A 13,054-nucleotide genomic window follows, 5' to 3' on the forward strand; every position below is an offset into this window, starting at 1 on the left:
GTTCATACTCGGCTTGTGTCTATGTGGCGAGTTTCCAATGAGGGTCAGCGAAGTGATGCCACCCAAATTTACTAAGATCAGAAAAATGGCGGGGTGGGGATGGTAATTATTTTCAAAAGGATTTACACACGTAGGAAAGCAGCGTCCCTCGTGGCAGTTTTCAAAGACCCTCCTTAGGCGGTTAAAGCGTATTGACACGCCCATATCCTTGTGTCTGACCCACCAAATGAAATTATTCGGAAAAAGGACCACACTGTTGGTTCTTTCGCTGTTCTGGAGCACGGATCCCATCCAAGAAAGACGCCTTCATAAACAGCTTTTACTGAATCACAAATCCCAAAAGGCTAAGCAATTTAAAATTCTTCCGGCAGCACCCCCTGGCAAGCAACGCAGGTGCCCGACAACATCCAAAAGCAGAGGGGGGGGGGGGGGGGGGGAGAATTATTATTTTTCTCCAATTACTGGTAGGTAAACCAAAGCCCAGAGAGGGTCAAGGAACTTGTCCAAGGTCACACAGCGTGCCTGAGACGTACTGCAGGTCCCAGGTGTTCTCTGGACTCCTAGGCCCTTGTGTCTCGTCCTCCAGCTGCAAACTCAGGCACCTTTGGGGTTAAAGCAGTAACGGTGGTAGATGACGGCAGAAAAAGACCCATTCACCCATCCAGTCTGCCCAGTTATTTCCTGGCCACATTGCTGAAGTCGTATCATGGCTACCAGCCAGCTGCAGGATATTGCACCTTATCCAAGACCTTATCTCTGGATCCTCTTTGCCCCCAGATGCTCTCTTCATCCTTCTCTTGTTCTGTGCTGCCCGCGTTTCCCCCTGCTCCCCTCGGGGGATTTCACAACCCCTCTGGCAGTTCTAGGGTTACCTTGACTATACCTGTTCCGGTATTTCTGTGATGGCCGGATGTTTGTTTAGAGGAATTTCTATACCGCCACCCCAGACCAAAAAGAGGAACGGACAAAGTGGCTACAACAGTAAAATCTCCACACCAAACATAAAATAAAGCATTATGTACAACCCCTTGCTCTCTTCCCCCCCCAAAAAAGGTGACTCCAGTCCACTGTATCTCAGGCACGTTTCCAACCCTCGATGCACATGTCAAAGTTATCCCTATGGTGTTTGGCACTATTAGGAAGCTAACCCTAAGCCTGATGGCCAAATCTTAAGAGCTTACAGAAATACCAGCATCTATTCAGGCTTTCAGAGACAATCATCTGGCCAAGCTCCGTATCTACATTTGTACAGAAGAAAGAAAGACACCACAACCATAATACGTCAAGCTTCTGACAGTCCCGAGCTACACCACGTTGGTCTTGTTCCCCCTTTCACCAGGATCCTCTTATTGACATAAAAGTTCTTTGCACACAGTCTGAGGAAGATCCCAATTGAGTGGTGGAGGCAAGGTGGGGCAGAGGTTAGCGGTTAGAAACTGCAAAACGAAACAGCGCAACAGCACCCCAAATTCTTTTGATGAATCCGACTGAAAATGCTACTCTTGCCTGCCCTACCTCCCCTCAGTGGAAGAAACGAGGCTGAAAAAACAAAAGAGAATCAAAATTTTATGGGTCAGTATCACTGCCGATGGCACTTAGAACTGAAATCTCCTTAACGCTGGAAGTTCAGAGAAGTCAGGGAGCAGGAAGAATGGCAAAAGCTGTAAAAAAAAAAAAAAAAAAAAAGTATAATCCCATCGCCCCCCCCCCCCCCCCCAAAAAAAACCCCAAACAACTATTGACTTCATGAAATCAGAACAGGCCAGCTTATTACACCGAGCCATCTTCAACTCTGTTTCCGACACGGCGAAATCCAACACAAGAAATGTCTGCTCAGATTTAAGATTTATATTGTAATAGGGAAGAATGTGAACAATTTTCATTTAGAGCTTGGAATTAGCAAGTCAAATATGGAGCTGGACTTCCAGCGTATGCTAAAAAGACCGTTGTGATTGTACATAGACACTGAAAGCTTTAATTTAGAATTCATAGGGCTGGGAAGGAATGTGCGAGCCGCACAGAATGCAGAGCTGAAGACTGGCTTCTCAGGCAGCGCATGTTTGGACACAAAAACAAATGATTAATTTTTTTTTTGGCCACTGCAGACATACAAAATTATCTTGGTAACAGTGTGTGTGTGTGTGTGTGTGTGTGTGGCGGGGGTGTATGGATGTGTGTGTGGATGTGGGTGGGGGGGGTGTATATGTGGGTGGGGGTATGTGGATGGGTGGGGGGGGGTGTGTGTATGTGGGTGTGTGTAAATGTGGGTTGGTGTGTTGTGGGGTGTGTGGGTTTGTATTTGGGGTGTGGAGGTGTGGGTGTGTGTGGGGGTGTATACGTGTTGTGTGTGGGGGTGTGGGGGGGTGTATATGTGGTTGGGGGGTGTGTGTTCTGGTTGGTGTGTGTTGTGTCTGTGTTGTGTGGTGTGTGTGATGGTGTGTGTTTTTCTGTGGGTGGGGTGGTGTGTGTGTGGGGTGTGTGTATGTGTGTGTATTGTGGGGTGGGCGGTGTTGGTTGTGTGTGGGGGTTATCTGTTTTGTGGCTGGTGTGTGTGTGTCGTGGGTGGGGGTGTGTGTATATGTGGGTGTGTGTATGTGGGTGGGGGGAAGGAAGGAGGGTAAGAGGCTGCAGCATAATTCATTGCACGGGTAGACAGTTGACTTGTGTGGATTGAGAGGGAGGGAGGGGAGTTAATTTTTATTTAATGATGCCAGCTATAAACAAACCCCACAACAAAATAAAATTCCATATGTCCAAATTTGAAATTAGTCATTTTTTTTTGAGTCATCAAAGTAGGACACTGGCTCAATTTTCAAAGAAAAATGAATCAGGTGTTGGAATTAAAAGGTTTGTAAAATCTGATTGAATGAGGCACTTGTGAAGCGTTCTGGGGAGGAGACAGTTGTGGATCAGGAGCATGAAGAAGTGTGGACCTTTAGGACTCTGACCTCCTAACTCTGCCACTTTGGGCAGGAAGCTGGTACCTAGCTCTGCCTCATCTAGTACACCTAGAACCGCATCCAACTGTTTCTCCTTTCTTATGATGAACCAGTGCCCCAGTACTCCAACCAGTTACCGGAGTCTTTCACCCCCAAAGGTGCTAGGATTTCACCGCTCTTAATTAGGACGAGCGAATAGCGTTACTCTCCTAATCATATCGTTTCCCACCATAGAATTAAAACACATCCCCCTCCAAACCACCGTCATTCTTCTCCACAGACATCAGCTGTCTCATACCACCAGATCAGCAAGGGATCCGAATTCAGTATCATAGCAACGGGGAATTCTGGTCCTCGAGAGCCACAAACAGGCTCTGAAGAGGCCTGGACGTCTCCACCTCGCGACAGCCGCCTCGGGTTCAGGCGGCCGCCAGGAAGCCCGATGAAGTAAGGTAACCAGGCGGGACTGGAGTACAGGACCACAGACACAAGCAGGATCCGGGACCAAGGGACCACACACACGAGGGCGAGAAACGAGGCACACCGGGGCAAGGAACACGAAAGGGCCAGAAACCAACAGCCGAACCGATGGGCGCTTTCTGCAGGGTGGATGCCAGCTGAGCCGCTGGACCAGCAAAGGTGGTGGCAGACAGGACTTCCTTATATAATGCAGTCTATTAGGCAACCTCTGTGGACGGGTCTCCCTCTCTTTTCTCCTCTTCTACTTTACCGAGCGTTCTTTGCTGCTTCAGAGTCCCTATGGATCTGTCGCCAAATTCCCTGGCTCTGAGCACCTGCGGTTTGAATCTCCCCGACGCTGACAGAATGCCCACTCCCTCCCAGTAGCCCCTCCTAGTGTTCTTTATAGATCACGGCCACGAGGTCCCTCGCATGAACACTGTGTGCCAGGCTCCCAGCTGTGATCTTCAGGTCTGTATCTTTTCCAATCTACCAGATAGTGTGACCATACCTGAATAAGTCTTGCATCCAAAACCTGGAGGATGATAAATTCCTGATGTCCTTTTACTACAACTGGTGCTGGTGGAACGGGTCACCTGCTAGGGAAAGTGTTAGACGTGTACGGTTTCGGAAGAGCCACATGAAAAGCAGGGTGAATGTGCAGGTTTATCTGCAATCCAGAGCCAAAAAGTTACTGGATTTATCTGCTCCTGAGTGAAGAAAGGTCCTATAAACCTCTGCTCAAGTTTATTGGATGGTTTTTTACTCTTGATGTGCCTTGTGGAGAACCAGACCTCATCTTTTACAGCACAGTGAGGAGCTTCTAGATGGCAGCAATCCGCAAATTTCTTCTGTGAGTTGATGGCATATCCTAGGTTGTGCTGGACCTGCATTTGCAGTTCTGTTAACTCTCTCGCCCACTGTATGGCTGAGGGAACTTTTGACTATTGGGTTTCCCCTGAATGGAAAAGGGAGTGAATCCCAAAATTGGCAAGGAAAAGAGAGATCCTGGTGGCTGAATGTTTTGAGTAATTGTAAGCAATTCTGCCATTGGTAGTATCTGTACCCAGTTTGTTTGATGGTAGTTACAAAAACAACAGAGATACTGCTCTAGTATCTGGTTCACTTTGTCTGCCCATCTGATTGTAGGTGATAGGCGGAAGATAGGTGAAGCTGAATAGCTAGTATTTGATTTCTTTCCAGAAACAGGCCACGAATTGAGAATCGCAATCTGACACTATACGTGATGGCAGGCCGTGTAGACGTATCGCTTGCCGAACTAACTGATCCACTGTCTCGCCAGATGACGGGAGGCTCGAGGTGGCTGTTAGGTGGGACATCTTTGTAAAGGAGTCCACTACCACCAAGATCGTGGTTTTTTTCTGCAAGGACGGTAAATCTGTTACAGAGACCACAGAGATCTACTCCCAAGGTCTAAATGGTACAGGCAATGATTGGACTAAACCATGATGGTGGTACTGAGGTACCTTGTTTCAAGCACGCACTTCACAACAGGCAACACATTCCATGACCTCTCAACTCCAAGCAGGCCAGCAGAACGAATGGGCAATGAGTTCTTTAGTCTTGAGGCAACCCAGATGCCCTGCTATTGGAGAGTCATGACAGCCCTGCACTACCTCTAAGTGTGCTTCACCTTTGGGAACATATAGCTGTTCCATCAAAAGAAGGAAAGCATTGTTTTCTCCACATGTTATGATTAGTTCCCTTCTCCAGTTCTTGAAATCAGAACTGTGCAAACTTGTACTGTGGTAGATTTCCCTGGATTGTCTCTTAACTCCAAAATTTTGATTTCACAGGCAAGATTCTCAGGCTGGAGAATGGTCAAAAGAGTCTTCGATTTCTCAGTTCCTTCTTCTTCCCTTCGCAACACAGTGTTCACTGTGCTATTCATAGAGCCCGGTCGATAAGTCAGGACAAAGTTAAAGTGGGAGAAGAGGCTGTCGAGCTTGGCGAGAATTCAAGGTACGTATGGTCTTTAACCACTTTAATTTCTTGTGGTCAGTGAATTCTTGAATCTGGTGACAGGCTCCTTACAAAGGATGACTGTTCTTCGAAAGCAGTCTTAATGTAAGGAGTTCTTTATCATAAACATGATAGTGCTTTTGGCAGGGATCAGCTTTCATGAATAGAATGCACAGGGGTGGAGGAGGCCCTTTGATTCCTTCTTGTGTGAAAGGATCGCCTCAGTAGCTCCCCTCAACGAGTCAGCATCCATAATAAAAAGTTGCTGTGGATCCACGCAAATTAAAATTGGTGCAGTGGTAAAGGCCTTCTTTAGCTGCTTAAAAGCTGCTTGTTGGTCTATAGTCCATTGGAAAGCAAACCCCTTCTTGAAGTGCTGGATTTCCTTAATGTTCCTGGGTGTAGGCCACTGGGCCACTACACTGACCTTCTTTGGAGCCACCCAAATTCCATTGGGTGAGATTATGTGGCTCTGGAACTCCACGGTATCTCTATTAAACTCACATTTTTCTAATTAATGTAAAGCTTGCGTTTTCGAAGAATGAAATGGCTCCCCTATGAGGAAAGACTAAAGAGGTTAGGACTGTTCAGCTTGGAGAAGAGATGGCTGAGGGGGGATATGATAGAGGTCTATAAAATCATGAGAGGTCTAGAATGGGAAAATGTGAATCGATTATTTACTCTTTCTGATAATAGAAGAACTAGGGGGCACTCCCTGAAGTTAGGAAGTAGCACAGTTAAAACAAATTGGAGAAAATTCTTTTTCACTGAATGCACAATTAAGCTCTGGAATTTGTTGTCAGAGGATGGATTAGTGCAGTTAGTGTAGCTGGGTTTAATAAAGGTTTGGATAAGTTCTTGGAGGATAAGTTCTTGGAAGAGAAGACCATTAACTGCTATTAAGTTGACTTAGGGAATAACCACAACTATTACTGGCATTAGTAGCATGGGATGTATTTAATGCTTGGGTACTTGCCAGGTACTTGTAGCCTGGATTGGCCACTGTTGGAAACAGGATCCAGGGCCTGCTGGACCCTTGGTCCACCCAGTATGGCATCTTCTTATGTTCTTACCTGGCAAAGTTGCTGATTATGCTTTGCTGGGTTCTCGGAGAAAATAAAAATATCATCCAAATAAATCGCCAAGCTCTGATCCAGAATGTCCCTGAATATCTCATCTTCAAAGTGTTGAAATATGGCAAGAGCATTCCTTAAACCGAATAGTATCATTAGATATTCAAAGTGTCCATAATGCAACCAAAAAGCTGTTTTCCATTCATCCCCTTCTCAAATTCGAACTAGATTATATGCTCCCCTAAGTCCAGCTCGGTAAATATTTGAGCTTTCGGGGGGGGGGCACTCTAACAGTTCATTTATCAAAGGCGAGAGGTATCGGTTATTAATGGTTATGGCGTTCAACGCCCAGTAGTCAATACACGGTTGAAGAGTACCATCCTTTTGTGTATGAAAAAGATGGGTGCCCCTGCTGGGGATGTTGAGTGCTGAATAAAGCCTTTCTGTAAGTTTATAATCGCAGAGCGCATTCAGTTCTGGCTTGAATAGCGAACAGAACATAGGAACCATACGGCTTGTCATACTGGGTCAGATCAAGAGTCCATCAAGCCCAGTATCCTGTTCCCAACAGTGGCCAATCCAGGTCACAAGTTCCTGGCAGGATCCCAAGGGGTAGATGGATTCCAAGCTGCTGGTCCCAAGAATAAGCAGTGGATTTCTGCAACTCTCCCTTAATTGTTAATGGACTTTTTCTCCAAGGACTTGTCCCAACCTTTTTTAAACGAAGCTATACTAATAGCTGTCACCACATCCTCTGGCAACAATTCCAGAGCTTAATTATGCGTTGAGTAAAAAATATTTTCTCTTATTACTTTTAAATGCATCACCTAGTAACTTCATTGTGTCCCCCCTGGTCTTTATACTTTTTGAAAGAGTAAACAACTGATTAACGTTTTCTCATTCCATTCATTATTTATAGACCTCTATCCTATCTCCCCTCAGCCATCTTTTCGCCAAGCTGAAGAGACCTAACTTCTTTAGTCTTTCTTCATAGGGGAACTGTTCCATTCCCTTTATCATCTTGGTCGCCCTTCTCTGCACCTTTTCTAACTCTGCTATATCTTTCTTGAGATGTGGTGACCAGAACTGAACACACTACTCAACATGAGGATGCACCATGGAGCGATACAGAGGCATTATGATATGCTCTGTTTTATTCTCCTTTCCTTTCCTGATAATCCCTAGCATTCTATTTGCTTTCTTGGCTACTGCAGCACACTGAGCAGAAGATTTCATTGTATTTTCAATGGTGACACCTAGATCCTTTTTCTGAGTGGTGACTCCTAATGTGGAACCTTGCATTTTGTAGCTATAATTTGGGTTACTCTTCCCTACATGCATCACTTTGCACTTGTCCACATTAAATTTCATTTGCCATTTGAATGCCCAGTTCCAGTTTTGCAATGTCCTCTTGCAATTTCTCACAATCTTCTTGTAATTTAACAGCTTTGAATAATTTTGTGTCATTGGCAAATTTGATCACCTCACTCGTTGTTCCCATTTCCAGGTCATTTATAAATATATTAAAAAGCAATGGTCCCATAACAGATCCCCGGGGCACTCCACTATTCACCTTTTTCCATTGGGAAAATTTACCATTCAGCCCTATTCTCTGTTTTCTATCTTTTAACCAGTTGGCAATCCACAATAGGACACTGCCACCTATCCCATGACTTTCTAATTTCCTAAGAAGTCTCTCATGAGGGACTCTGTCAAATGCTTTCTGGGAATCCAGATACACTATATCAACTGACTCACCTTTATCCACATTTATATATACCTTCAAAAAATGTAGCAAATTTGTGAGGCAAGACTTCCCTTGGTTAAATCCATGTTGGCTTTGTCCCATTACACTATGCCTAACTATATAATCAGCAATTTTGTTCTTTATGATAGTTTCTACCATTTTGCCTGGCACAGACATCATACTCACTGGTCTGTAATTTCCTGGATCACCCCTTGATCCCTTTTTAAAAATTGGCATTATATTGGCAACCTTCCATTCTTCAGGTACCATAGATGTTATTGATAGTTTACAAATTTCCAATAGCAAGTCTGCAATATCATTTCTCAGTTCTTTCAGTACCCTGGGATGTATACCATCTGGTCCAAGTGATTTGCTACTCTTTAGTCTGTCAACTAGAGTAGCAAATCATCTGGTTCACTGAGATTTATTTCAGTTCCATTGAATCATCACCTCTGAATATCACTTCTAGCATGGGTATATCTCTTACATCTTCCTCAGTGAATACTGAAGCAAAGAATTCATTTAGTTTCTCTGCTATGGCTTTGTCATCCCTACGTGCTCCTTTTACCCCTTGATTATCTGATTGTCAAACTGATAACCTTGCAGGCTTTTTACCTTGAAGGTACCTGAAAAAGTTTTTATTGAGTCTTTGCAACCACGGCAAGCTTCTTTTCAAATTCTCTCTTTGCCTTCCTTATCAATGCTTTGCATCTGATTGCCAGTGCTTATGCTGTTTCCTGTTTTCTTCATTCAGATCCCTTTTCCATTTCTTGAAAGATGTTATTTTAGATATTATAGCCTCTCTCACCTCACCTTTCAACCATGCCGGTTGTCGTTCAGCCTTCTTTCCACCTTTTCTAATGCGTGGAATTAGAAAAAGGGGCTTCTGCCCCTGATACCAGGTCTATGGGGCAGTCATACTGTCTATGTAGGGGAAGCGTGTCCGCTCCTTTCTTGTCAAACACATCCCAATATGCTGCATATTTCTCCAGCGGTGATTCCGTCGCTTCTTCTGAGCCATGTAACCCAAGCGGCCTGGCTCCCTTTCATTTGGCATACAGTTCTGTTGACAATATGTGGAAGGGAACATCACTTGCTGGATTTTCCAGTTAATATGAGGTTCATGCCTGTCCAGCCATGGGGAGGCTAAGGATGACAGGAAAATGGGGCACTTTAATCAAATTAAACATGAGGATCTCCTGATGTTTATGTGTGGTCATCAATATCAATGGTTGGGTCTCAGATGCTAGGGGGGAACTGTCAATGGTTTCCACTACGATACTTGTCCCTTTTGGTCGTACTGGAATCTGATGCAAGTAAGAGAGAGTTTCCCCACATAAAATCGGCCCATGTGGATGGGAGACAGCCAGGACACTGCAGTTCCAAATGCAGAAAGACTGTCCAAGCTGGGCCTGTTTACATTACAGGATAAAAGAAAATCATTTGAGGGGAGAATTAATTACACTATACAAACATGGGGGTGGGGTTGTGGGCTCACAGGTGAGCAACAAGGAAAAGAAAGGTCCATCCTCTAAGGTTAAGGGGTAACAGACTTCACCACCAACCGAGGAAAGGATACTTGTCGCAAACATTTGGTGAAATTATGGTACGGTTTGTCAGCAGTAGAAGTTAGAGTTATTAAATTGTATCAATTCAAAAGTAAATTGGACAATTTTTTTTTTTTTTTAGAATGAATGATATTATTAGGTATGGTGACAGTTATATGCTAGGGTCATCTGCTAATCCCGGCATTCAGAGTTCACTGGCATGTTTCTGGCAGGTCACGCAGAAGTATTTTTTTTATTGCTGTAAAACTGGCTACAAATGTTTGGTTGCCTTCTACCTGCAGACAAGAGAGCTGTGAGGCGACCAAAAAGGAAACTGGACCGTGATGGGACCTTGGGTTGCCTTTCAACCTAAAGCAATCACTTCTGTAACCACCTAGCAGAAAAATCAAGTCCCCATTCTCGTGTTGCCCTTGCTGTGAACTTGTTACCCGAGATAGGATTCTCCCCCCCATCCCCCTTTATCCTCACTCAGCCTCTGACAATTGGTGATTTTCTGCAGCTCACGCCGGGTCACTGGCCTGGAATCGTTTGGAACTGCGGCAATCTGCCGCCACGCACCGCCGGGGGGCACGTCACACCAAACCTGGCGCCTGTTCTGTATTCTGTTTTTCTAAGTGGCTATAATAAACGAACAGTTGAATGTAAAGTACGAGCCATCTTACATACCATTTGTTTATTTTAAAATTGGTATAAAATGTTCTATATTGTATTAATTGATTAGAGGGTTACACAAGTATTTTACTACTATATGAATGTACCACCCCCTCCCCCTCCCCCCCCCAAAGAAAATCAATTCCTCCCCGCCGGCTTAAAACCACGTGTGCCTGCAAACGCAAAAGCCTTTAAAAATAAATAAATAAATAAATCTTACCATTTTATTATTGATTTCATGGAAATGAATTTCACAGACTTTTTCCACAACATCTTCATTTTCAAACGTGACAAACCCAAATCCTTAAAAACAAAAAAAACAAAACAAAAGAATAAAAAAAAAAACAAGGCACATAAAAACGAGAGCCGCTTTATTAACTCGTCAGGATCAGAAGGGCTCCCAGGCTTCGAGACATTTTAAGGGGTAAGCAGGGCATAACAAGAGCATACACAAGTGTAAGGCTTAAGTTTAATGAACCAGCAGGGACACGGCAATCTCAGTTTCACACTTCTTTCAAGCCCGCTTTCATTAATCCCAGCTTTCATCATTTAGCTAAAATCTGAGCCTCCGAGATCTTAGTGCGAGCACATTCGCCCTGACGGGACTGGGTCCACGTTGGACCTTCTCCTCTGGGGTGTCGGCAGGTAATTTTTGATTGTGGTGGAGGGGTGTGAGAGGGGAGGGGAGGGGTCCGTCCCCCCTCCCAACCTTAGACCGACTTGTTTTTTTGGCCACAGTACAGAGCCTGCCCCTAACTCCCACGGCTCGCCTGTATTAACCCCGGCCTACACGTGTGCCTCGAGACAGCGTGGTAATAATTGTTCTCCGACTGGCTCTCTGTATTCCTGTCTCGAAAACAAGACATAAATAAAGCCATCTTTGAGGGCGAAAAAAGTCATCAGCAAGATAAAATGAAATTAACTCCCTCAGCAATAACGTACGTGAGTGTATGTAACCCTACACAGATCGAGAGAATTTTATTACCACAAACCTTTATATTAATATATGTCTATATAATTCTGGCTATACAAGCTACAGTCCTGTCACCATATACGTGGATACATGCACAAATCTCTTTCTATTATGCAAACATTCATACGCACATACACAGCTATATGGATATATAAACTATGTTGCTGCATATACACAGACAGGAAGAGAATACCACGAGTCCTGAAACCCTGGAAGAAATATGTAGGTAGCAGAAACTAATCATTTACTTCCCAGGTAAGAGAAGAAAGCATGGCTGGGGTTGTGGATGAGTGTCGGAGGTCATTTCCAGCCAGCACAGGCCTTCCCGTCTGTCATTTTTCTAGGGGTTGAGGGCTGGCGGCCGGCCGGCCTCTCTCAAGCGGAGACCCTCGCTCTCGTAATGAGCTTTCCTTGTACCACCCCCGTTGGTCACCCCCCCCCCCAACCTCTCACCCAGGACCTGAAGGCGCCCTTTTAACCCTTTCCCTTTCAGTCTCTGATTTCTTCATCAGGGCATCCTGATGCTGCAAAAGAAAACCCAATTCAACGCAGAGCCTCTGAACTTGCCGCTCATCTCTTTATTTGAGCTGCTGCTTTACAGTCATTTGAAGGCTGCCGTCTGTCTGTCAGTTAGAGAGAATCTGCCTTGTTGGTGTCTGGTAATAAGGCAGATCCTGGCCCCTCAGAGGTACAGTTTCATGCAGATGTCATGTTCAGCTGCTGACTGTCATGGTATCTTTACAGAGAATGATGTTATTTACATAGAATGGAAGACAGGGATGTTTGCTTTGCTATGGGTCCCCCCCGGGTTCTTATATTGCATTTACTGGATAGTTTAATAAAAAATGAAGATTAAAAATAAAATCTAGCAAGGAAATTCACACTGAACCATGAAACAAGCACCATGGGATGAACTCCAGCAGACAGAGAGGGGTGTGGCCACAGTTTTCTTTTTATTACACATTCATCCCATGGTTCACTTACAAGTTTTATCAAGTCACAATATTTTATCCTGGAAGGGGAGAAATATTGAGGGGAGGGGGGGCATTCCCACGATATTTCACCTCTCCCCGACAAAATATCATGGCAATTTTACAGCAATATTTTTTAACGAGGAAAAAATCCATGATAAAAAAAATATCGCTGCAGAACTGCAAAGTGCGCGGGATGGCTGCCCCCATCGCCCGAGGGTGCCATCAGCTTAAAGGGCCAGGCAGCCCCCACAACATCCCCCAGAAGTTCTCAACTCCCCCCAAGCAGATTCAGTGAGACCCCCGCCCATCCCCCACACAGCGCAGGCCCAAACAAAAATAGAATAAAAAGTTCATGCAGCAAACACCTCAACCCCTAGCTTAACCCTTCCCATCAGATGGAAAATTACCCTCCCTCCCCCACATACCCTTTACCAGAAATAACCCCCACCTGTTATCAGGCCTCCCTGGCCCCCACCCTGCCAACAAAACCATAATCTCTGCATCTAGTAGAAGCCCCTCCCTCCCCCCTTCCCAAGTAAAAAAAAAGCCCTGGTGGTCTAGGGGTGGCCTCCGGACCCCCTCCAGCTCAAGGATGAATTGTTTTTCCTTGGGAAGGGGACTCATTAAGCCCCAGGGATTACGGCATTTGTTGGAGGATGGGGCCGAGGGGGATGTTTTTGGTATGGG

General features: G+C 45.0%; 1 protein-coding gene across 6 annotated transcripts in view; it reads right to left on the bottom strand.

Moving 5' to 3' along the window:
- The window catches only part of MSI2 (musashi RNA binding protein 2), a 398,820-nt gene that overhangs the window by 134,018 nt on the left and 251,748 nt on the right, over positions 1 to 13,054 (bottom strand). For all 6 annotated transcript variants that reach the window (XM_029611878.1, XM_029611877.1, XM_029611875.1 and 3 more), the window contains exon 8: positions 10,641 to 10,723. In XM_029611878.1, coding sequence (XP_029467738.1) covers positions 10,641 to 10,723 — 83 coding nt within the window. The remainder of the gene's footprint in view (positions 1 to 10,640; positions 10,724 to 13,054) is intronic.

This window comes from Rhinatrema bivittatum, chromosome 8 (assembly GCF_901001135.1).
Source record: "Rhinatrema bivittatum chromosome 8, aRhiBiv1.1, whole genome shotgun sequence".
Taxonomy (NCBI): domain Eukaryota; kingdom Metazoa; phylum Chordata; class Amphibia; order Gymnophiona; family Rhinatrematidae; genus Rhinatrema; species Rhinatrema bivittatum.